A 25,827-nucleotide genomic window follows, 5' to 3' on the forward strand; every position below is an offset into this window, starting at 1 on the left:
CATTTCATTTACATATAGGACCCATGAAAGAAAGAACTTTTAAATATCTTCAAAAACAAGACACTAGACTTGAATGTACCAGCATTTCTTTCTCTAATTAGCCTTGTGTTTGCACAGATAAATTAGGGCACAATGGTCTTAGTCTAACAAGACAGATCACAAATATTAGATATACTTTATCTTCATAAAATGTATTTTAGTATTATTTCAGTAAAGTAATCTAATCAATAGTACTTGAAAAAAAAAGCTTATTGCAAAACAAGGAGCTGAATAAACCTTCTCTTTAAGAATCAACACCTGAAGTAGAGTGATATGACTGCAGTGCTGGTACCTTTTTATTCAACAGATCAATTTGTCTTGGAGTTTTGTATAGCTGAGCACCTTCAGATAGGCAGACAGTGATAATGGACCTAATGGGTATAGAGTTTCCGGACTATCTCTGAATTTCCTGAAGGTTTCAGAACTATAAACATCCACTCCGTGTGCAGTGGCAGTCAGTAAAGCAAATAGGATGTTAGGAATACTTTAAAAAGGGAAAGAAGATAAGACAAAGAATATCTTACTTCCCCTATATAAAACTATGGTACGTCCACATCTTGAATACTGCGTGCAGATGTGGTCTCCTCACCTCAAAAAAGATATACTGGCATTAGGAAAGGTTCACAAAAGGGCAACTAAAATGATTAAGGGTTTGGAACGGGTCCCATATGAGGAGAGGCTAGAGAGACTGGGACTTTTCAGTCTAGACAAGAGGAAACTGAGGGGCGATATGATAGAGGTATATAAAATCATGAATGGCGTGAAGAAAGTGAGTACAGAAAAGTTATTTACTTGTTCCCATAATATAAGAACTAGAGGACACCAAATGAAATTAATTGTTAGTAGGTTCAAAACTAATAAAAGAAAGTTTTTCTTCACACAGCACACAGTCAACCTGTGGACTCCTTACCAGAGGATGCTGTGAAGGCCAGGACTCTAACAGAGTTTAAAAAAGAGCTCAATAAATATTTGGAGATTAGGTCCATAGATGGCTATTAGCAAGGGGCAAGGTATGGTGCCTAGCCTTTTGTCGAAGGTGGGAGATGGATGGCAGAAGAAAAATCGTTTGATCATTGTCTTCGGTTCACCTCCTCTGGGGCACCTGGCATTGGCTACTGTCGGCAGACAGGATACTGGGCTAGGTGGACCTTTGGTCTGACCCAGCATGGCCATTCTTATGTTCTTATACATGCTTTTCTTTGTGACAAAAGATGATTGAGGTTTGCAGAGAACACATAGGCCGTGTCTACACTAGCCCCAAACTTCGAAATGGCCACGCAAATGGCCATTTCAAAGTTTACTAATGAAGCGCTGAAATACATATTCAGCGCTTCATTAGCATGCGGGCAGCCACAGCACTTCGAAATTGATGCGCCTCGCCGCCGCGCGGCTCATCCCGACGGGGCTCCTTTTCGAAAGGACCCCGCCTTCTTCGAAGTCCCTTTATTCCCATCAGCTCATGGGAATAAGGGGACTTATAAGTAGGCGGGGTCCTTTTGAAAAGGAGCCCCGTCGGGACGAGACGCGCGGCAGCAAGGCGCGTCAATTTCGAAGTGCCATGTCCGCCCGCATGCTAATGAAGAGCTGAATATGTATTTCAGCGCTTCATTAGTAAACTTTGAAATGGCCATTTGCGTGGCCATTTCAAAGTTTGGGGCTAGTGTAGATGTAGCCATAGTGTGAGAGTGTTAAAATTGATTCTTCATTTTCTTCATTTAAAAAAAATGTCATCAATCTGATCCAATGGCTCCTGAAGTAACTGTGTACTGATTTTAGTGAGTGATGGCTCAGACCCTTTCTTCTACCTGAAGGGCGAAAACCTATCCTAAGTTACTGCTGGGCTATATAGAACAAACCCTGAAGACAAAGAGGTTGCATGTGTGTGATTCAGTAAAACCTTTTGCCTTGTAAAAGCTATATTACTCACATTGATGCACAAGCCAGAAAGAATAAAAGCTGATCTTTGGATTCCTGGCTGAGTTTGCAGGACTGGAGTGTGGGGATTTTTTATCTAAAAGTTATTTTCTCTATGGCTATGTCTACTCTAAAGTCTGCTTTTTGAAGTGGAATGCAAATGAGTAAGATTGGAAATGCAAATGAGAAACAGATTTACATATCTTGCACCTCATTTGCATACTCTTGAGCGATCTTGCTTCTGGGAGAGCCTTTTCTGGAAGCAAAAAAAGCTGTGTAGCTGGTATTCCTTTGACAACAAACCCCATTTCAGAAAGAACCCATCTTTTGATTTTGTTTCCAGAAGAAGGGTTCTTATGAAAATTGGGTTTGTTTTTGAAGGAACCCCATCTACTTGGCTGTATTTGCTTCCAGAAAAGGCTCTTTCAGAAGCAAGACCATATGAGAATATCCAAATAAGACATGAGATATGTAAACCTATGTCTCCTCTGCATTTCTGATCCCACTCATTTGCATTCCACTTGCAAAAGTGGACTGGAGTGTAGATGTAGCATTTGTGTTGTGCCACAATTACATGGAGTGCAACAAAGACATTTCTAAGGACTTTTTTTTTTCCGGAAAAGAACAAACACTAAGTAGTACAATCATTCGTGTACTACAAACTGTCACCTGTGATTCTTCTTTGCCTTAACAAAATAATATTACTTTAATACAACACTTATTAAATATTCAGTAATATATCATAGAAATTTGTTGGGACTACTTGCAAAAACTCCTCCATAATTCAGCCTGATAAAACAAAGGGATTGATTAATTTTACAATCTTAGAATCATGATGGTTTTAGTTTTGTAGAACCCATGTTCCTAAAATATGCAGACATTCAAATAACAATTGTTAACCTTTGTGATTTTAGCTACATTTTAGCTCCAATCTTTCCCAACCCTTTAATATGTCTCACCTCTTTCTAATTTCTGAATCCACAAGGATCTGCCTCTTCTTGTGTGGTGGAGGTGGTGGGAGTTCTTCTTTAGCATGCTTAACCAGGATTTGTTCTCTGGTGGTCACCATAGTTACTGTTTCCATTACGGTCCTCTGTGTTAGTGATGTCTGAGAGGTGGCGGCAGCCTGTGAAATCTGTGAGAAGCATTGAAACAGAGGTCACACATTGCTTGAAAGACTTCAATAAAGACTGTTTGGAGTGCCAATAGGAAATAATGAGAAACTGTTCCAATCTGTTCCTGAGCTGACCTTCAGAACAAAATAACACTGTATTGAACTCAAACCAAATTGTTTTATCTGAGTCATGCTATGAGAGTAAGACATCAAAAAAAGTCAATATCAAAATCAGAAGGAATCCTAAGTAGAATGTATTTATTGGTGCTTTATAAATCACGTCAAATGAACAAAGGGGAAAATGTTAAAGCCTCTTTCATGAGAAAAATAGAGAAATATTATATTTCTGTGATTTTCCTCTTGAAGGCAGCCTTTTTGGCATATTATAAAATGTCACTGTTCCTTCATTTTATGTATTTCCTTTTTTGCTTGAAAACTGAGCATAGGTGTCTTTATTTTACTTTGATAATATTTAGTACTTGTTATTCTCATATTTTTATTGCTTGACATTTTCAAATTCATATTTTATTCTTTACAACTAAAACATATTTATGGCAAAGATATAATGGCAAATATTCCTAATTTACCAGGAATCTTAGTTTAGAAGATGTTTACATGATTGAATATGTTTCTGTAATTAAAATCTAAGGTTAATGGGAATATAAGTCTCTCTACCATTTGCAATTCTAAAATTCATATTAAGTTATTGCTTATGGTTTCTTTGACCACTGTATTGAACCATAACCTTTGTCCCAATACCGAGAATGTCCTCACCAGACCAGGCCAGGTAACTTTCACCTTCCCTACTGGCTGAGGCTGAAGCCTACCACCAGCAGGGATGTAAGACTGTACCTGCCTCACCTGATTTCTTTTCTCTCTTTCCTTCAGCCTAATTGTAGTCTGTCTGTGCTGGCTAAAATGATCTATTTTGAAACACTGCTATAAGCTTGTGTGCAAAAAAGGGCAGCCAAAAGTATTTTCCCAAACAATCTGATGCCAGTACTAGCTTACCAGGTCTTGGATTGGGTGATAAGACCATGCACTTGGTGCGCTGCAAATGAAAATAAACACCAGAGGCAGAAGCTGCATACTCTCCTTTTACTTTCTTTGCCTCTCCCATTTGTGTGTGCATTTGTTCTAGGCCAGGTCCACGAAATAGATCTGGCAAGTATCTTTGCTAAAGAACTACTATGAAGTACATGTTTTAGCCTTTCACTTCACTTATCACATTGCTTCCAAAGCATAAAATTTAAAATTGTATGTGCCATGGGTTCATGGGTGACATGCTAGGGAGTGCTCAGATATGACACAGTAGATCATGGCAGACCACAGCAATGATACAGCAACAAATTGAAATAAAATCCCGTTATAAAATTAAACACCATCCCCACCCTGCACCCCATGAACTTGCAGAGCTCTGACATAAATAAGTTCAAACCAAACCTCTGCTCCCTGGGGTTTTATAAAGTTTAAAGATGAAAAAAGAGGATGGTGTGCTATTTTAAATTTGTTATGACTTCTGAAAGCACTCCAAATTGTTGTTTAATCCATGTGTACATCTGGCAGCATACTCTGCCATCATTCTGAATGCAAAATGCTTACTACATGCCTTGAAAATTTTACCCAAAAATCAATATCTGGATATTTTTCATAACTTACAGGCTAATGCGAATGGTGGGCAACCTGAAGCCTATGAGGATTCTACATGTTGCCCTCAAGACATTGTATTTATGGTTGCTTATGTGCAGGGTTGCCAGATTCTGCTGGTTTCCATAAGCACAGGTTTTTCCTTTTCTTTTTTCCTACCAGTATTACTAATGTGACAAACACATAAAGCAAGTGCCCATGAAATGAGGTGTGTGGTGATAACACAAAATATTGAGTGTCTCAGAGGTGTAGCCATGTTAGTCTGAGCTTCACAAAAAACAAGCAGTCTGGTAGCACCTTAAAAACTATCAAATTTGTCAGGCAGTGAACTTTAGTGAGTAAGACCCACTTCTTAAATGTAGGCCTTAGTCATGAAAGTTCATCACTTAATAAATGTGTTAGTCTTCAAGGCACTGCAGAACTGCTTGTTAACATTAACTGAGAGAGCCATGCACTCCCTCAGCATCCAATAAAAGCACATCTATGGTTCAATTTGCACCCCCTACAAACCTAAGTATTCAAGCACAGTTAGCAAAACTACCCTATCCCAGGAGACAGTCTTGGTTACAACAATCTTGTGGCCCACTGAGATGAAGGAGGGCCACTCATGCACCCCACTCACTAGCCTCAATTGCCCATCATTGCCATATCCTGTCCTTGTTGCACCCATAGATCAATGGATGGACACAGCTTGTAGTTAACAAAATGCACGACAAAGAAGAAAACACAACTGTGTTCTACTAAATATTTTCCCAGCTTGCAACCAATTGTATAGTAGTAACTGCTTCAGTTGGTGGCTGGAAACTGTGCTTTAAACAAAGCACGCAGTTTAATTACCATATGTTCACAAATGTCAAATCACTATGCATAAAATGCTGTGGGGTGTGATGATTTACATCTTAGAACAGTGAAACGTATTTATATGCTTAACCAACAAAAACAAAGGTGAAATATGTGCTTCAAAAGGAAAACAACTATTAATTTGGAGCTCATAATCTGTCTAATTACTGAGATCAGGAGTCGTAGGAAGCTGAGACTACGCTTGGAGCAATTTTGATGCCAATATAAAAGCTCAGAGAGATTAGATGCATTTTTATATTACTACTCCTTATCAGATAAAAACTTTCTATAACTCTGGCTCCAACTCGCATACCAACAAATAACTCATTAATTCCTGGAGGAATAATTGTCAAATCTGTCATTGAAGTGGTGTGCGCTACCTCTAATTCATGAGTGCCCCCCAAACAAATGCTGAGCAGCTTCTTTGTATTCCTAAATCTCCTGAAGCACAGTGGTCCAACTGAGACGAAGAACAAGAGATTGAAATGTAATCTATTTTATAGAGTTAGAACTGTGTGGAAGAGTTGGATGACACACTACAGAAAAAAAAAAGTGTTCAAAATCAAACCCACTCCACCAGCTTCAGATCTGTGGGCCTATTTGAAAAATGTGTGTCTAGAAAAGGTGCACCTGGCTTTTTGAGCAGGAAAATCTCAAATCTCAAAATGAGAATGAGAGAGAGAGAGAGGCTGTGTCTACACTATGAGACAAAATTGATTTTAAGTCACTTAGCCTGATGTTTCCCAGTGCCTGTTCTCACCGTAAATTCCATTAGCTTGATTTATGGAGCACTAAAATCGATGTAAAATTGAAATCCTAAAATTGCAGTAACCTGATGTGCGTTGCATTCAGTTTGAATTTAAAATTCCACATGAAGGGAAGTGAGAACATGCCATGTCTTTAAATCGAATTCATTTGCCTCAAGACATGTGCCGTATGTGCCCCACAATGCCCCATAGTTCTCCACTCTGGCCTCTTCCATCTCCTCTGCAGAAAAAGGAGTAAAGGTCTGAAGTTGAAGAGGGAGAGGTATAGGTTAGATAGGAAAAACTACTTCACCAAGCGGGTGGTGATGCATTGGAATGCAGTGCCTAGAGAGGTGGTGGATTCTCTACCCCTTGAGGTTTTTAAGTCTTGGCTGGATAAGGTCCTGGGCGGGATGACTTAGTGGGGGTTGATCCTGCTTGAAGGAGGGGGCGGGACTAGATGACCTCCTGAGGTCCCTTCCAGCACTGTGATTCTGCTCTTACATGTGGAGAAATTAGGCAACAGGAAGATGGCTACAATTTGGCATCTGCAAGCCCATGGCTGAAAAATCTTCTCTCTTTTTCTTTGCTAGCAGCATGGTTGTGGGGTCTGTGTTTCTTTGTATACCCCTACTAGCTGCCTCTTTTTTTTGGTGCTGCCTGATGCCAGCTGCTGCCCTCTTCTGTATCATGTGTCGACTAGGCTGTGGGTGGGGGTCGTGCTTGTCTGGTAGGACGAGAAACAAATTTTCAGCTGTTTACATGTTGTCCTGCCCCTGCAAATCCCCGCCTTCCCTCCCTGAGAGGCACCACGTATTTTGGAATTTTCCCTCGCCTGCATTACGTGGCAGCGAGTCTGTGGGTGGGGGTCATGCTTGGATGAGAAATTTCTTTTCAGACACTTACATTTTATCCTGACCCCTACATCCCCTCTCTGCCCTTCCCTTCCCCTGGAGGTGCCACATGGTCTGGAACATTCCCATGCAGAATTGCATCATGTGGCTGGACCCCAAACCAGCTGTCCAGGGGATATCTCCCTTGGTGAACATGATTTTCAGGGACTGGCTGTAGCTGGGTGGTCTTTCAGCTGCCCGGGGTACATCTTCAGTGGCCATGATTTTCAGGTCTGGCTATAGTCGGAGGTCTTTTACCACCTGGGGGATGTCTCCCTCGGTGGACACGATTTTCAGTCAATGGAAGAAAATACTTTGTCACTAGAGTGGCTGTCCTCTAGAACCAAAGGCCAAATGGGCTGGCTTTATTTGGGGGTCTTTAAGTCACCCCAAGCCATAACTGTTTCAATGATTCATTTGAGTTTCAGTGTAGCAACTGTGCCTGCTTGAACATGTTCTTCTTCTAAGGGTCGTCTTTGGCAGGAGGCCTAAATCCAGATTCAGGTCCAAATGTAATCAAAGGTTCTCTCTGGGCAGTCACAATTTTCGGGGCTGTTAAACACCTGCTGTCTTTTGGCTGTCCCTAGCTGTTACTGAAGCTTCATTTGCATTTCAGTGTGGCACCATGTCTACCTAGAGTCCTCTTTTCCAGGTTCTAAATCCATATACAAGCACAAAATAAAGCTGAGGCATGCTGCTCATGGGGCAGGTGGCGAGTCTCCCTGGGCTGACACGGTATTTGGGGCTGTCAAATGTCATGATTATCAGGTGTTCGCTGTAGCTGGAAGTCTTTTAGCTGCCCCGAGCCGTATGTATTTCAATGAGGGCAATGTAGTAGCTATATAATTACCACAGGTCTTGAAATTAGGCTTGTAGTGGGGAATATTCTTATTCTGAGGGTCTTTTTTGGCAGGTCCAAACCTGGCTGTAGTCTGGGGTCTTTTAGCTGCCTCCAGACGTAGCTGTGAATGATTCATTTGAGTTTGTGTCGCACCTGTGTTTACTTAAACATACTTAACACAGCAGGGGAATGTGGGGAAAGGAACATAGGAACTGTTGTCACATCTACTCGGGGCCAGAATGCTCAGGGCTCAGAGAATTATAGGATAGGTTCCCACAATACACTGCTGCAGCACTTGATTTAAACTTGATTTAAGCTACTGGTGTGTGGCAGTAGTAAGTTGATTTTGTGGGGAGCATGTGGGATGGTGAAGTTACTCAAAATTCAATGGATAAAACCCAGCATTAAGAAATCAATTGTAATTAAATTGATTGTATCTCGCAGTGTAGATGCAGCCAGAGAGAGAGCGATACCCATGTATATGTATGAGGAGTTTTATACTATTTTGTTTTAATTTTGTAGAACACCTTTAATGCAACTGTTCATTTTTGTAGGCAGATGGCAAAGCCCTTTGCTGGGGTATACTTACAACCTCTCATCACATTTACTTTCCAATATGTAATTTGATCTTGGACCAAGACTGAACATGAGCATACATGCATTTAAGGAACACTTGGGAGCACAGGGCTTTTCTCCAGATTTAAGCAAAATCTCTTCAGTCATATATTTAACTAGTGATGCTAATTTCGACAGAGCTATAGAAAAAAGAGGCTGTAGTTTGAAACTTGGTATGATTATCACCAGCAGTGAGGACTCTTTTCCTCAACCAGTTAAGAAAAGGTTTGACAGTTACACATATTTGAAAATGGCTACTGAGCAAGTCTAGAATCTGCTTGACACTGCCATGCATGAAGGTGTGTGGACTTCATGACCCTTCCAGGCCTATGATTCTAAAACACTATATTTCTCATGAAGGCCCCAGTCGTGCATGCTAATCCATGGGCAACACTCATCAGAATTAATGGTGCTCTGTGAAGGTGCAAGAATCTGCCCACATGAATACCTTGTGATATAATAGCCTAGGACTATAAAAGCCTTCATAAATAAATACAATGGACTTGCATGTATAATTTAAACACTCATTTTTCAGAACACCTTTATTGAGTTTATCTTTGGAGTCAACTGTCTTCAAACGTGACTTGATTTGGAAATCTCACTGAGATCCCAAATAAATAAATCAATAAAGACAACAGATCTGAAAACTTTAAAATCAGAAAACTAATGTCTTAAAGATCAGCTGAGCCATCAACACGTAAAATAAAAAGCAAGCTTTAAGGTATGACTAAAAATATTAAATTTGACCCAGGACTTGTCAATTTTAAATGTTTCAAACTTTGAAACACCAAACAGATTTTCTTAAAAATTGTTTTTTAATTATATTGTTATCTATCATGTGGTATCCATATATGACACTTGCATTGAAGAGCATCGATCAAATTCCTCCTGAATTAGGAAGATTAAAATCTGAACCCCATCACTCCTTGTGCCTTTACATGAAGTCTTCTTGCTCTATGCCAGCTTCCTTCTTGGGCTTTTGTTTTGTTATTTGGTGTTTTGTTTTAGGGAACTTTTGGGATTTACACTGCTCTAAGGCCTTCCATCAAGTTAGAAGAGAAAATGATACTGAGGCTACTTTGTGCTAACACAGCCTCTACCCTGGATCCCTTACCACTAACAAACACCTCAGAGCTGAAATTATCCTGGGATCACAAACCTGATTTGACTCTGGTCCCCAGACTTTAAGGGACTACCAGTTCATCTGTTAACAGAAAGCAATGCATTTATTTGCACTGTGCTCTCTGAGAAACATTATGTGATCTTGTAATGAGACTGCATTAGCATGCATGCTCTGAAGATGAAGGAATTTGTAAGTAAGGTTGTGCACTCAAATTGACCTTTCACATTTCCTGACTTTTGGGTATCTTACTGTGCATTGACTTTAAACTAACTGCTTTTCTCAATTAATTTATTATTCTGTTATTATGTTAATTTTTGTTCAGAACATTGCACACCTCATTCACCCATTATAAGCATAAAGATTTTTCTTTAAAGAAACAAAGTTCCATTGTAATCAATATTGCAGTGACTGCATAAAGCTTCAGTTAACAACAAACTTTCTCATTAACTTTCAACATGGAGAAGACTATACTGAGCTATCTAATGCCTGTCTTGTGATTACACTAATTAAAACTACACCATTAGCTGAGAGTATGTATTTTTTTTAAGAGCACAATCTTTCACCAGCCGTTTTCTTGTTGGCTAAACATGGAAATGAATTTCACCAATACACCACATGAAATCATCAAATCCAGCACTAGATTTTTGCACATTGCAATGACTGTGAACACATAGTAATTACACAGTGGGTAAAAGTCACAAAAGCATTTAAGTGACTCAGCAGTCTAAGTCCCCTTTTAAAGGTGATTTACGCATGTAGGTGTTTTGAAAATTTATCCCAGGTACCCTTCATTAAGAACAATCAACAACTACCAGTTGCAACAGGTAGGCTATGTCTACACATGCAGCCAACATCGAAATAGCTTATTTCGATGTTGCGACATCGAAATAGTCTATTTCGATGAATAACGTCTACACGTCCTCCAGGGCCGGCAACGTCGATGTTCAACTTCGACGTTGCTCAGCCCAACATCGAAATAGGCGCAGCGAGGGAACGTCTACACGTCAAAGTAGCACACATTGAAATAGGGATGCCAGGCACAGCTGCAGACAGGGTTACAGGGCAGACTCAACAGCCAGCCGCTCCCTTAAAGGGCCCCTCCCAGACACAGTTGCACTAAACGACACAAGATACACAGAGCTGACAACTGGTTGCAGACCCTGTGCCTGCAGCATAGATCCCCAGCTGCCACAGAAGCAGCCAGAAGCCCTGGGCTAAGGGCTGCTGCCCACGGTGACCATAGAGCCCCGCAGGGGCTGGAGAGAGAGCATCTCTCAACCCCCCAGCTGATGGCCGCCATGGAGGACCCAGCAATTTCGACGTTGCGGGACGCGGATCGTCTACACGGTCCCTACTTCGACGTTGAACGTCGAAGTAGGGCGCTATTCCTATCTCCTCATGAGGTTAGCGACTTCAACGTCTCGCCGCCTAACGTCGAAGTTAACTTCGAAATAGCGCCCGACGCGTGTAGACGCAACGGGCGCTATTTCGAAGTTGGTGCCGCTACTTCGAAGTAGCGTGCACGTGTAGACGCAGCTGTAGAGTGGTAGTTGATAAATGAAGATATCACACACACACAGAGGCCATGTGTAGACTAGACCCGGACTTCGAAGGGGGCATGGTAATTAGGGTGATGGGAGATTGCTAATGAAGTGCTACGGTGCATATGCAGCACTCCATTAGTTTAAATTCCCCCCACGGCAACTTCGAAGTGTGAATCTTCATAGTGCCGGCTTGAGTGTAACTGTGGGTCAACTGCGGGTACTTCAAAGTGCCCACACTACTCCAAAATTTTGAGGAGTAAAGGGACTTTAAGGGAGTGCGGGCACTTTGAAGTACCCACGGCTGACCCGCTGCTACACTCAAGCAGGCACTTTGAATTTGCCATGGGGGAGATTTTAACTAATGAAGTGCTGCATATGCACTTCACCACTTCATTAGTAATCTCCCGACACCATAATTACCAGGCCCCCTTTCAAGTTTGGGGTTAGTCTAGACACAGCCACAGAGACTCAAGCATCTTTTATTAATATGTATTTCTTTTTGTTCTTCATATACACCCACAGTTCACAGGAGCTCCACTGAAGTAAACTGGACTCCATCATGTTTTTATCATGTAAAAATGAAAGTATCAATGTCTGTAGGGAAGAGAGGAGGATTTGGGGGGTTGAGTTGGAATTTTAAGTGACAAGGAGAAAACAGTCACCTTTTACACTAAGAATAAAGAACCAAAATGTCAGAATGATCTCAACCACACCTTTAAGCTCGGGTGGAATATGGATGGTTGGCCAAATGAAGGGAAGATTGCTTCATGGCATTGGGAGGGAAGGGAGACAGTATCAAGTTGCTGCAAAAGGAGAAAAAGGGCCAGCACAGCAATACTGACCTTTTCCTGGGAACCTGATGGGCAGAAGGGTTTAGAAAGATGATCCCATGCAGTGAAGCCCCTTGTTGCATGGAGCCAGCTGAGGAAACACCTCCACCCTCCTTCCCCATACATTTTTATATAACAGGTTTGGTCAAGACACCCGTATGGGCATTCCAATAATCAATTTGAAGTGGAACTGGAAAGGAACTTTTTTCCTCCACACTGGACTGGCCTAGGTCACCTTTCCCCACAGGAGATTTAGGGAGCGCTTTGGCATGAAGGGAGTTAGGACATATGTCTCAATTGATTATGTAAGTGTGGGGTGGATGTCTAGGGTAGGTACTCCATATGGAAGGTACGTAGTGACCAGATAAATGGCCTGGCAAAGGGTTTAAAAAGAAGTGTTGTTTAAAGGAGCAGAACATGGGAGCTGGTAATGGTATGGCAGACAGTCAGTCCCTCCTACCCCCCTTTATACCACCCCGTAACTCGCACATGAGTGGAGGGAGAGATGGCAATAGGTTGTCTGGCGAACTTAGACTGGGGAAGGCTGGCAGAAGCCTCCTATGTATTGATTGAATGACTACAGGATTTAACTGCACTATAAACGTTTATTTGCCAGATAGTCCCAGTCATCTAAAAATAAAATGTTTTCAGTCCTTCTTTCAGTATAGCCTGACAATGACTTCAAACTTATGACTACAAAAACTGTTTGGCCTATGCGTCTTAAATAATGTGTAAAGTAGCATATGTTCTAAGGTTGTTTCAGTACTTGTGTGTTTTGGGGAACAGAAAGAAAACGTGCATTTATTGTAGTTTACCAGCTGCAGGTTTCAGTGAAGCACCTAGTATACAGATTTTCATTTTAGTTTACAGGACTTATGTTTTGTAACTATGAGAAGGTCATTTTAAGAACCCATTACTCTCTAGACATAACGAGTACAATGCATTTAATTTTGACCAGTTTATTGCCTGCTTTCTCATATGTTAATACAAAATTTCTCTTTCTAAACTAGATTGATAATTCAGTCTATAATGAACTAGAATACATAAGGGACAATATAAAAGTAAAACAGCAAAGGAAAGTTATGACTGTGTGGATATGTTGTAAGAGCTCAGATGCTAGGATCTCAGTTATTTCTGAAACTAAGCAACAACAAGCTTCTAATGAAAGCAGAACGATTTTAAGAAGTTTGAGCACAGTAACATATTTCCCTAGTGGATGGAGGCAGTCACTAGGGAATGTAGACAGTATACTTCTGCAATAATTCCTGAATGGAGGGATTCCATTCAGGGCCTCACATAACATGTGACCTTGTGATCCCCTGAGCATACAGACTACTCAGACCCTGGCCAGCACAATTAGCAGCCCTAACCACTGATTAAAAGAAAGACAAGATCAGACCTTTGCATCCACCCTGATCTTGATCAGCAAAGTAAGCAGTGGCAGGTGGCAGAAGGGCAGGGTCATGGGAGCCCAGAAGCCAGTAGAGCTGGGGCTAATAGCAGAAAGCCCATCCACAGCAGCAGCAAGGTGGCCAGCTGGGGATGCAAGTGGAGCAGGCAGCAGCCTTGTGAAAGGAGAGGAAGGGGTCCCAGCCCAGCAAATTCCCTTGTTCAGGACCAGTTTGGTCCAGTCCCAAGGGTGCTGGAGCAGGTATGTCCAACCTGTATAAGTGTTTGGGCCATGAAATATTTGAATGTCAGACCCCCAGTTCTATATATTCCTTTCATCATCCTAACTGTTAGTAGAAAGCATCTTGTTCAGTGTTAGTATGAGACAAAGAGACGGATGAGAAAAATCTGGCTGAGGTTCAGTCCAGTCAAGACTGAGAGGATGGTAGGTCAAAGGAAGCAAATGGAAAATGTGTGCAGACAAATTATATTTTCCCTGTCAGAGGTGTTTGTCTGCCATTTGCCATTTGAGTTCACAATATTGCACTGAAGTGTTCAAATCTACACTTGCTTTTCAATGACCACCAGGAATAATACAGCTTTTTATTTTATTTTATGAATTTGAATTTGGGCCTCTCTGATATGAACCTTGATACTGCAATTCATGGCTTTGCTGATTTTTGCAATGTGTTCTACACAGGATTGCCTTAAATCCATTCAAAATCATGCTGTGGAATGCACACTGCTGTATCAAGACACTGAGATAATACGATAGCTGTGTCTCACTACACTTTCAGCTTTCAGATGTCAGGTGGATTTCCAAGCACTGGGTTTACTTTATAAAGCCTAACGTGGTTTGAAACCTGCAGTCATTCAGAAGCACATTTCTCCATATGTACTGCTGCCACGGATTGAAATCAGTGCTAAACTTGGGTTGGAAATTTTCAGGTTAACAGAGATGGGGCTGTTGCTGGATGAATAATCTGTGTGAGGGCCTCTCAGATTTGGAATATTCTTTCCTCCATGGTTTGAAATAATCTACATGATATGACTGCCAGTAAATACTGTAAATTATCATGATATAATTTTGGCCTAAACTTAAAACCCTATCTAAAGAAACCATGGAGTGAAAACATTTTCAGGGATCTGACAAATAGCAGCAAAACTTCTTCAAACATTTGACTGACGAAGCATTTACTGATCAGCTGGCAGAATGAGGATTATAACAAACCTGCTTAGAATGGCTCTCTAGTTTCTGCTCAAGACCATCCCAACGCTGGGCAAAGCTTTCCAGACGGCCTTCCAGCTTTTGAGCCACTGATTTATTTTTTACTGCTGAAAGGAGGTCCTGCATGAGTGTGCTCAGTTTACCCATTGTTTGTCTCTTCATTTCTAGATCTCCTTTTAGGATCTGTGAAAAGAAAGAAAGAAAGAAAGAAAAAGAAATCATTCAGACAATGTGCTGGTAATTAAGAATTGAATATGGATTACATCAATTCATACAAATTCCTATTTTCAAGATTTTTGTTATAACAAAGCTGATGGTAAGTTTGACACAGTGGAATGGAAATGTCACACTTTACAAGGAAATAAAATATAGCAGGTGATGCAGGTCCAGGCATAATAGCATGCTTCATCCGGCATTATAAATCACAACACCAAAAGCTGTGTGACTTTCGCTATCCTGATGTTCACAGCTATAGACATGAAAAAATAATATTTTCATGGGAATGTTATCCTTTGTTTTAGGCACACTAGAACAGTCTCTGCTGTGGGAATATGTTGGTGTTCCCAAAGGAATGTGACTCCTATTGATCTCTCAGTCTCCCATGGAAACTTGCCTGAGCTCCATTACAAATTTGGAACTGGAAATAATACTGCAGAATCCCTCTATTTCTATGAATTAGCATGATCTGACTGAAAAAAATGTTCATTTGGAAAATTTCCAGACATTTATACTTGTTATATTTCTACTGAACTTTGCCCTGAACACGTTTAGGCTATGGTTACACTGATTTTTTTACTTTGGGAAACCCCACAGCCAAAACCATGCTAAAGTAACAGGGCTATTTGAAGCGTAGTATTTCATTCCCACTATCCTTTGTTGTGAGAGGCCCAGTGGGAATTTCAAAATAGGCATTTATTTCGAACCTCAGTGCCATATAGCTGGCACTGAGTTTAAAATAAGTTACCTCAAAATAACTTATGAAATTTGTGCAACACAAAGTACGTAACTTATTTTGAGGCAGGGCTCAAGTGTAGCCCTAGCCTTACTGCCCAGACATTTGGCTGCATTCAGCAGCACCAAATTCTGAAATGCTTAATAAGTTACACAGTACTTTGTTCTAGGAGTTTTCCAACTGCTTGAGCTTGATGTAAGGCTCTGTTCTGCCCAAGTAAAGGTTCCACAATCTGACTACACATATTTTCCAGAAACTTATTAGGACTCCCTGAAATAAGCTACAATATATCAGCTCCCAGTAAGAAAAGAAAAAACAAAAACCAAAACCTAAATTTTATAAAAAGCATCCTACCTTTTATTCCACTCAGAATTCCACAAATACTTAGGTTAGACATAACCAGAGTCTGTATCAACAGCTTTCTCATAAAATCCATGTCAAAAATTGACATGGTACCTGATCTGGAACCAAGGCCTACACCCATAACAGGATAGTGCACTGAATTGTCTGGGAAGCTTTGCCTGACTATTCTATTGGTGCACATGAGCAGCAGAAGCTGGACTGTCATCCAACCAAAATTACTGAAGGTATGGCTGAGAGTGATTCAGCATTTTTGCAGTATCCATGCGTTGCTGAGCATTATTTACCACCTGGTCCATAACCAAACCTATTGAGGATTTTTTGCTTTCACACTTGTTTATCTTAAAAAAAAGCCTCCAATATAACAAAAACAAAACCAAACCCACAGAGTGTTACAATAATTAAGGCAATTTCAGAGGATGAGTTTTCATTTTTATTTTATCAAAATTTCACCTAAACCACTAACAATCATGTGGAAAATACAACTGAGTAGTTCCCAAGACAGTCAAACTCTCAAAGATTTTTTCTGTAGAGTTACATATCAAGTAATTCAATTAGAGACAAAAGATAGGTGAGGTCATATCTTTTATTGGACCAACCTCCATTGACATAAGACAAACTTTTGAAATGCACAGAAGTCTTTTTCAGGTCAGAATATATTGTACATTGGCTTTCCATCAAACATGCCTGTAAAATTGCATAACACTTGTTTGCACAAGAGTTTCTCTTAGTTACATGCTCATACCTACCATCTAGCTACTACAAAACCTAGAAATTAGCAGACCAATCCTTTCATTAAACTTCTGAAGGGAGGAAATGTTCTTATCATCACCAATGCTACATAGTTCCCTACCTCACACTATGAGGTACAGAAAACTTCAGTGTAAACAGATGGACAATTTGCTTTAGGGTGAATACATTATCAATAGAGATGAGTCATAACATCCACTCAGTCACATTTTTCAGTAGCTTATTTGGAACACGCTTGTATTTTGATGAAGAATGATATACAGCAGACAGCTTCTATATTCAAATGCATCCTTTGCAAATGGGTTCTTTGCCCCCATTTTAATGTACTTCCTCAAGCTAATTATCTGGTTAGATGTTTTTCTTCTTTTAAAATGCAACTGCATTTTTTCTTATTGCTGTTCAGATAAGCAGTGATTGCTGTAAAACACATTTGTAATAATTTTGCTATTCAAAGGATGACTCAGACAAGAAAACCAGGACTTTGGGATGATGTAGTGCTTATGTATGTCCGATTATATAGGTGTCACTGCTTACTGATATGCTTATTAGGCTGAACCCATTTTTAGACATTAACTTATATTTTAATAGAGTACTTGCCATAGGGACAATATACATAATATAATTAATCATAATATCATTGTCTTACATAGAACTTTTCATGTGTAGGTCTGAAAGCACAAAAGAGGTCAGTGTAATTATCCATATGGTGAAACTGAGATACATGGAGGTGGAGTGATCCAGCGGTCCATTTTCAGAGCTCAGACTAAAACCTTTACTTTGCTTTCCAAGTCGTAGGCTTGTGCTCTATCTATTAGGCCAGTGTGTACTCAACACAGCACACAGCCACTTGGGATTCACATGCTTTCTACACCACCTGTTTGAAGGGCAGGGAAGGTGAAGCAACTATTCACTGGTGTGGCAGTGATGGTCAGCAAGCAGTAGGGAAAAATAAAACATATAAAAAATGAGTTCTCAGTACAAGAAAACCATTTCAAACAGTTTAGTATAAAAATGAATGCTTTAGAAATGGGACATATAACCAGCTACAATAGAAATAGTCTTAGAGAACAAAAGCTCACAAGGTAATAATCTATGTGCATACTAGCAATATCTAAGCAATTTTTTTTCTTGCGTGACCTTTAAACTAATTGGGTCCCGAAAGAGATTTAATACTAAAATGAAGCAAACTTGCATGTGTTAATACAGAATGAACCATGGAAAATACCACTTGCAGGTAGGAAAAAAAGACTGCTACTTGCTATGATGGGTTTTCTATGAACAGGAATTCTACAATATATGGTATGTACAAATTATATGAACAAAGGAACAATTGAGTTGAGTTGGTATAACTGTCAGATACAAAATATCGCTTTGCCTGCCCACTTGTTACAGACAGAGCTGAGTCTGGTGCCTGCTGTGAAAGAACCCCATCCTAGAATACACATACAAAGGAAAGATTACCTGCAGGTAACATAGTTCTTTGGGTAGATTGTAAGAAAAGATCCAGTTCTTGAGATACACACACCCATGACAGAAAGTCAGAACCCTTCAGAAAAAGTCAGAAAAAGGGCTGCACATATACCCTCATATGGGATGTAACATTACGACTTGTATATAGAGACACTACATCCCTCAATCCCTTCTACATACTCACAATCTGTATTTAAGCCTCTGAAATGTGGGAAAAGGGAATTTTAGATCCACTATGATGATAATATGTGACTGTGCAACAAAATGGCAGATGAAATTCATTGTTGATAAATGTAAAATAGTGCACATTGAAAAATGTAATTCCAACTATATATAGAAAAAGAGAGTCTAAATTAGCTGTTACCCCTCAAGAAAGACCTTGGTGTCATTCTGGATAGTTTTCTGGAAACATCCACTCCATGTGCAGGAGCAGTGAAAAAAGCAAACAGTGTTGGGAATCATTAAGAAAGAGATAGCCTATAAGATAGAAAATATCATAATGCCACCATATAAATCCAGGGTACACTCATATCTTGCATACTGTGTGCAGATGCAGACAGCCCATGTCAAAAAGATATACTGGAATTAGAAAAGGCTCAGAAAAGAGCAACAAAATTATTAGGGTTATGGAACAGCTTCCGTATGACTGGGATTTTTCAGTTTGGAAAAGAGCTTACTGGGGGATATCATAGAGGTCTATAAAAACATGACTAGTGCAGAGAAAGTAAATAAGAAATTGTCATTTATTCCTTTTCATAACACAAGAACCATGAGTCAACCAATGAAGTTAATAGGCAGCAGATTTAAAACAAATAAAAAATAAGTATTTCTTCATGTAATGGACAGTCAACTTGGGGAGTTTTTTTTTTTTTTTTTTTGCCAGAGGATGTTGTGAAAGGCAAGACAACAAAAGGGTTCAAAAAGAACTGGATAAGTTAATGTAGGATAGGTCCACCAATGACTATTAGCCAGGATGCACAAGGATGGTGTCCCTTGCCTCTGCCAGAAGCTGGGAATCGGCAGGAAGGGATGGAACACTGCATGATTGTCTTTCTGTTCATTCCCACTGGGGCACCTGTGATTGTTGAAAGACAGGATACAACAGGTACAACCATTCTTAGATTCTTAAGGAAGATTGATAAGTGACATTTACTTTGAATAGCCATCAGTGCTTTCTTTCCAAAGCACTTGCTGTATTGGGGGAAAGGTGTGTTCTTAACAATAATAGCAAATGAAAGGTACATTTTTACAGAACACAAGACAGCTGTACTACTTCCATGTTAGCAAGTTGAGATGAAGCCTATAATTCTTCCTCTACTCCACACCAAGGATTACGTCAGTCTGCTAATGTGTGACAGCAACAAGCTACATTGTCTTCACCAGGATTTTACATTTTTTTAGCTAACACATGGCACAGGTGAGATGAGGCAGGGCCTGGAGCAGGTTGGGTTGCCCCAGACATCCCTAAGGACAGCCATTCATGGATATCATGTCACCTATGAACCAGTATTCTTCCACATTTCCAGATAGTTAGTAGTTGCACAAGAAGAAGTTACTTGGGCAATTTCTTATAACAATAATGGTAGTTCAACTTCACTGCCATGAACATGTACCCCTCCATCTTATTGTATGTAGAGTCATCTCAATAAAGTTACTTCACACAAGTCCCATACATACAAGTCTGGTTTAAGGTCACCAGGTCATCTAGTCTGACTTTCTGTATAACAAAGGCTAACATCACCTCCTCAGCAACTCTACTGTAACTCCAAAAAAGACTAACGTACCATAACTCTTAAGAGACCAGATTATTATGTGCTTGAGCAGAGAGGAGGAGGAAAGAAGTGCATTAATTTACCAAGTCTCCCCACAACAGCAGATAAATGATTATGTGATATGTACTCAGATAGTGTTGGCAAGAAATATGTACCCTCATACTGCCAAAGAAGATGAGAAATCACCCCAAGGTTATTGTCACTCAGATCTAGGGGAAAAATAGACTTCGATGTCATGAGAGTTAGATCCTCAGCTTGTGAACAAGAATCAATGTGCCAAGCACCTGAGAAAGAGAATGCTTGGTGGCAGCTAAGTCTATTGGTCCTCCCTGTCCAATGTTCCATCTCGAGTCATGGCCATCCTTGGTGATTCAGAGGGAAAATGTGCAAATACCATCCTATAATGCACTGAGAGGGGGAAAAAATCTCTTCCTGACCCCTGAAGGTAGTCAGCTGAAATCCTAAAGATCAAACTTTTAGGAATGCAATACAAATAGCAAGCATGTCTCAGGGCTGTTGACTGTGCCCCATGTCATCACAAGCTACCCCATCTGCCATGAATGAATTCAAGTAAAGGGTTAACAGCTTAACAGTTTAAACTTTTAGCTGGGGATTGCCAGGTAAGCCAATGGAAGGAAGAGAAACTATTTTTTGAACTCAAAACAATTGCAGTTTAAGCAGTCTCTGTCTGCTGGCTGAGACAGAGGGAAGATAGAGAGAGGAGGATGTCTCCCATGCAGCTGGAATGAATCCAATAAATACCCTGACCACTTCAAAATCAGCCATAGACGAAAGTAGAAGGGAAATGTGGAGTTAGACATGATCAGTTTATGGTTATTTTGATTTTGGTGTGGATGGACTATCCTATTTAATACTTTTCTGCTGATTTGTTTTGCTGGCGTACAGACTAACATGGCTACCTCTCTGTTACTATCCTGATTACTGTTGCTTATGTTAATGACTTGATTTTTTCCCCGGTAACTTTTAAGCTGAATCTCAAGAAGTATTCTCTCTGTTGCAATCCCATTATTTATTTTCTCATTTACTAAATAAATTATCCTTTTTTTAAGCAAATGATCTGATACCTGTGCTCTGAGAAGGGTCTGTCTTTGTCCCTGCCTTAGGCAAGGCCAGATATCAAGTTACAGCCCCCTTTGCGCTCAAGCCCTCTATAAGGGGAGAATAGGGCTGGAGATTGCCCTGGAAGGAGACATTCCCCAGTGTGTCTGCTTGGGTTAAAGGGATTTCTGAAGACTGGGGTGGTGGTGGATCTATCCTCCAGCGGATCTGTCACCTTGGGAAGTTTTTAAAGTGAAGCCTTTGTATAGGCAAGGTGTTTTTAAGTCTTTGCGGGCCCCCACTTTCTGCACTCAGAGTCCCAGAGTGGGGAAAGAGTCTTGACATCATCACAAAATAGCACTCATACATTTGTCCAGCTGTCTCTGAGAAATAATTATGTACCTGTATTAAAAGGCTGTGTCAGAACCTACTGGTTCTTGAGCCAACACTAACCTTCAGTTGAATAGTAACAGAGAGTAAGCCATGCAAGTCTATACACTATCAAAACAAAAAGCAGTCAAGTAGCACTTTAAAGACTAGCAAAATAGTTTATTAGGTGAGCTTTCGTGGGACAGACCCACTTCTTCAGACCATAGCCAGACCAGACCAGACTCAATATTTAAGGCACAGAGAACCAAAAACTGTAAGCAAGGAGGACAAATCAGAAAAAGATAATCAAGGTGAGCAAATCAGAGAGTGGAGGGGTGGGGGGGAAGGTCAAGAATTAGATTGAGCCAAGTATGCTGACGAGCGTCTATAGTGACTCAGAAAGTCACTTCAGTTGAAATTGCTCTTCATCCTTCCTAATGTTTACCCTCCTAAAGCATTGATGGTGAAGTCATGTCCCCTTCTCAGTCTTTGATTTGTTATACTGAACAAGCCAAGCTCTCCCAACCCTCTCTCATGAGACAGGCCTTCCATTCCCTTCATCTTCTTAGCTGCTCATCTCTGCCTCTGCCCAATGTGAACAGTTCTTACAGTGTATCAAATTGCCACTCTATTCTATTTTTTTAAAGAAACCACCATCATAATCAAAACATATCACGCTCCAGATGCAGTAAGCATCTCAGTTAGGGCTGCCAGGAAACCAGTTTCCAATGGGAACATCCAGTAGGTACCACTGAGCAGGCCAGTAAAAGTCCAGTCAGCTGTGCATAGGAGCTAAAACAGGCTCCTCATGTGCCCCTTTCTCAAGCCTGGCTAGAGGTGCAAGATTCTCTCCTACAAGGTTATAGAATTCAAAATAGTAGGTTTCACTTATTAAAGGTGATGAACTGCATGTTTTTGATTTCCAGGAAAGAGCACTGAGCTGGTAGTAGGGCAGAGGGATTGTGAAAATAAATTCATTGACGTCTGAGAAGCATTCAGATGCGATGATGAGAGAACTATAAAAATGCCCAGGACTAAATTAATCATGTTGTAGTCTCTGCTGGGTTTGGATGGTGTTCAATCTACACAATTTTGGATACACATTCACTGAAAAGGGAGGATAAAAAGAAATATCGAATATCTACCCATTCACTAGATATGTCAAGAAAGCTCTCGAGAAAAATACTACATGATCATGCAGTTCCAGACTTCATCATAATATACATTCAAAAAAGGGCTGAATCGTGGCTGTATAGACACCTTCAAATCTGGCATTTCCTAACTTTTGAGACCTTGACTTTGAGATCTTAATAGTGTTTTCAACATAGTTTTGTGTCTATTTTTATTTATATAAAATAAACTATGTACGTACAACCATTGTGAATTGAAGCTGTGTATGTACTTTATATATACATCTATCTGAATTAGATAAGTTACAAATGTATATATAACAAAATATATTCAAAGAACTCTATTAGGTTGCAAAGTCAAGTGGCAAGTAGCTGTTTAATAAGCAAGATCAGGCAACCGCTGAGGACTCTAGGCTCTCCAACTACAAGTCATCCCAAGAAATATGGAAGCTGTTCAATTGGCTGATTCCGGATGTCTAGATAGACTCATGAACGAGGAAAGCAAAACAAAATAAAAACTGAACAATGGGAAATACATACAGCCAACTGTCTCAGGCTCGCAACCATTTCATTCTGATCTTTAAAGCCAGTTGCAGGAATCTTGCTAACTGCATCCTCTTTTTCGCTAAGCCACATATCAAAAAGGCACTGAAATAAAGAAAGAGGAAAAGCCTTCAGTATGACCATTCAGAATACAATTTTTAAACAATGTTTTCATTAATAATGGACAACATAACTCACCTGCTCCTCAGCAAATTGCTGCCACTTCCAAAGAATGTCTTGCAGAAGGACCCAGCGATCCTCTGTCCATCTGCAAATAGCTGCCCATCGGTCTCCCAGATCCTAAAAGAGAAAGCCAGGCACACAGCACTTAGCAAATATTTTGTGTTATGGAACTCATAATATTTTCGTATGGCACTGAAAGTCTCGATGAAAACACTTGATAACCTTCCCTTTTAATTATCACTCTTAAAAAACATAGAGCATGTTCTGTATCACCCTGAAGTGCATGCAATTATTACTTGAAATAGAAGTGCAATGTAAAGAATCTGTTAATCTATAAATCCTAGAAACGGGAATCAATTTAGATACCAAATATGGAGAGTACATTTTCATGAAGCCCGATACTTATTATAGCTTCTAAACTTGATGGTGCCAAAAACATAACAATTTGAAAAGTAATTAGGGTTGCCCAAAGTCTTGATTATAATGGTAGAGTCCCAAATGCATTGAGATTATTCCAATCTGCTGTGGAATAGCATTGTCAGCATAGCAGATCAAAGTCTTTAATTTTTCCTACAATGTCACAGTGAGAATTACTGAAGCAAAATTCTCCAAAGTGCTAATTAAGCCATTTTCTATTGCCTAATGGATATCTGCATATATGCACACTATTACTATTTGGGATTCTTGCATGATTCATATTTTATAAAAAAGCATAGTCCCATTCTCTTTTAAGCATAAATTCATATCTATCTTTCATTTGCAAGAGGCAAATGCCTAAAACAGGAGGCGAGGGATAAGCAGATGTGATTGTGCAAGCTACTGTAAGCTCTTTTTTCTAACTTTAGAATGAGTGCATTATGCGTGAGCTATTCAAGTCTTCCCAAACAAATAGCAGTAAAACTATTATTGCAGCCCAGGACATCATATTCTTCTCCTTTTTGACCTCACATATGTTTGTGAAACATGGGGTCTCTTCCAATATTCCCTATTTATTAGTATACTATAAATTAAATAAATAATAGTGTCCATGGCAGGAATCGTGATTTATGATAATAAAAATACAGCAGATGAATAGTTGGATTTTAAAATAAAAAATCCTAATCCCACCCAAACATTGTAAACAGTGTATTAATACATCTGCAGTATAAGTAAAGGATGCCGCAATTTTGCATGGTAAGAATTGCAGTAATATTATGCCAGGCTCCTTAGTAAGGTAAAAGGCACTTTGAGGACATCACCTGACTGTGTGGCCAAGCATGACATGGATGACACACCACAGAAGAAAATGCAATGTGTGACATGTTTTTGACTTCATTAAGGAGCAAAGCAGAACAGACCTCTTGCATTAAATTAAGTATTTCCATCATGAAGAGTTGTCTCAGATCTTTTACTGATAGACTGGAAACATGAAAAATATCACTGATCAGCCTTCATAGAAAGAACGGTAGATTTAAAACATTGCCTTTTTTTTCCCCCCCAAGCAGCACATATATGGAATACTGTAAAACTGAGGAATACACTCCCCCTTCCTAAAAGCTGCATTTTCAGGAAGGCTGCATGTACACTAGCAAGTTCTTACGAAAGATTTTTCAAAAGAATGGGGCTCTTTTGAAAGATTCTGCAGAGCATCTAACAAACTAAAAGCATTCTTTCAAAAGTAAATCAAAAGAATGCAGCAGTCCTTTCAAAATCGCTCTTCCTTTCCCATTTCAGGAAGAGAGCCCCTCCCCCTTTCAAAAGCTTCTTTTGGAAGAAAACATGTAGACACTCCACAGGCCCATTTTCTCCTGAAAGAGCAGACCTCATGGGCCCTGATTTTTTGATCCCTTTCTTGTTCTTTCGAAATAGCAGGAGCTGTGTGGACTCTCTCTATTGAAAGAGCAGATCCCTCTTTTAATCCGCTTTTTGTGTGTGGATGTACTCTTTCAAAAGAAGTTCTTCTGGAAGAGATGTTTTGGAAGAGCTTCTTTTGAAAGATCTCTATAGTGTAGACATAGCCGAAGATAACAGCTGACCCATTGATTTGAAGTGCAAAACTAATGTAGCAGTTCCTGAAACTCAACTCACCATGTACAGTAGAGATAGATCTGTGTGTGTGTGTGTGTGTGTGTGTGTGTGTGTGCGCGCATGAATTTGAGCTTTGAATACTCAAAAATTTAGCCCAATAACCTAATTAATGGGATGAAATCCTAATCATTAAAATAAATGGCAAAACTCACTGTGACATTGCACTCTGTATTCATTACTGAGGTATGATGATATGATTCCAACATAATTATGATGCACTTTGTGCAAGATGTGTTATATGAGCTGTCATTAGAAAACTATGATTTGTTGAATATGATTATCCTTTTTGTGTGCATGTGTCACCCTTGTATCTGAAGTAATGAATATAGACTATGTATCTGTATTTCAGCGTGCTTAGTCTGGGTAATACCCACAACAAGCCTTTCAGGTACAAAAAGGAAAGGCTAGA

General features: G+C 39.9%; 1 protein-coding gene across 11 annotated transcripts in view; it reads right to left on the reverse strand.

The window, feature by feature from the left end:
* DMD (dystrophin) overlaps positions 1–25,827 on the reverse strand; it is a 2,199,436-nt gene that overhangs the window by 1,326,910 nt on the left and 846,699 nt on the right. For all 11 annotated transcript variants that reach the window (XM_074994601.1, XM_074994607.1, XM_074994584.1 and 8 more), the window contains 4 exons: positions 23,367–23,468; positions 23,166–23,273; positions 14,767–14,946; positions 2,913–3,088 (listed from right to left, as the gene is read on the reverse strand). In XM_074994601.1, coding sequence (XP_074850702.1) covers positions 2,913–3,088; positions 14,767–14,946; positions 23,166–23,273; positions 23,367–23,468 — 566 coding nt within the window. The remainder of the gene's footprint in view (positions 1–2,912; positions 3,089–14,766; positions 14,947–23,165; positions 23,274–23,366; positions 23,469–25,827) is intronic.

This window comes from Carettochelys insculpta, chromosome 1 (genome assembly GCF_033958435.1).
Source record: "Carettochelys insculpta isolate YL-2023 chromosome 1, ASM3395843v1, whole genome shotgun sequence".
Classification (NCBI taxonomy): Eukaryota; Metazoa; Chordata; order Testudines; family Carettochelyidae; genus Carettochelys; species Carettochelys insculpta.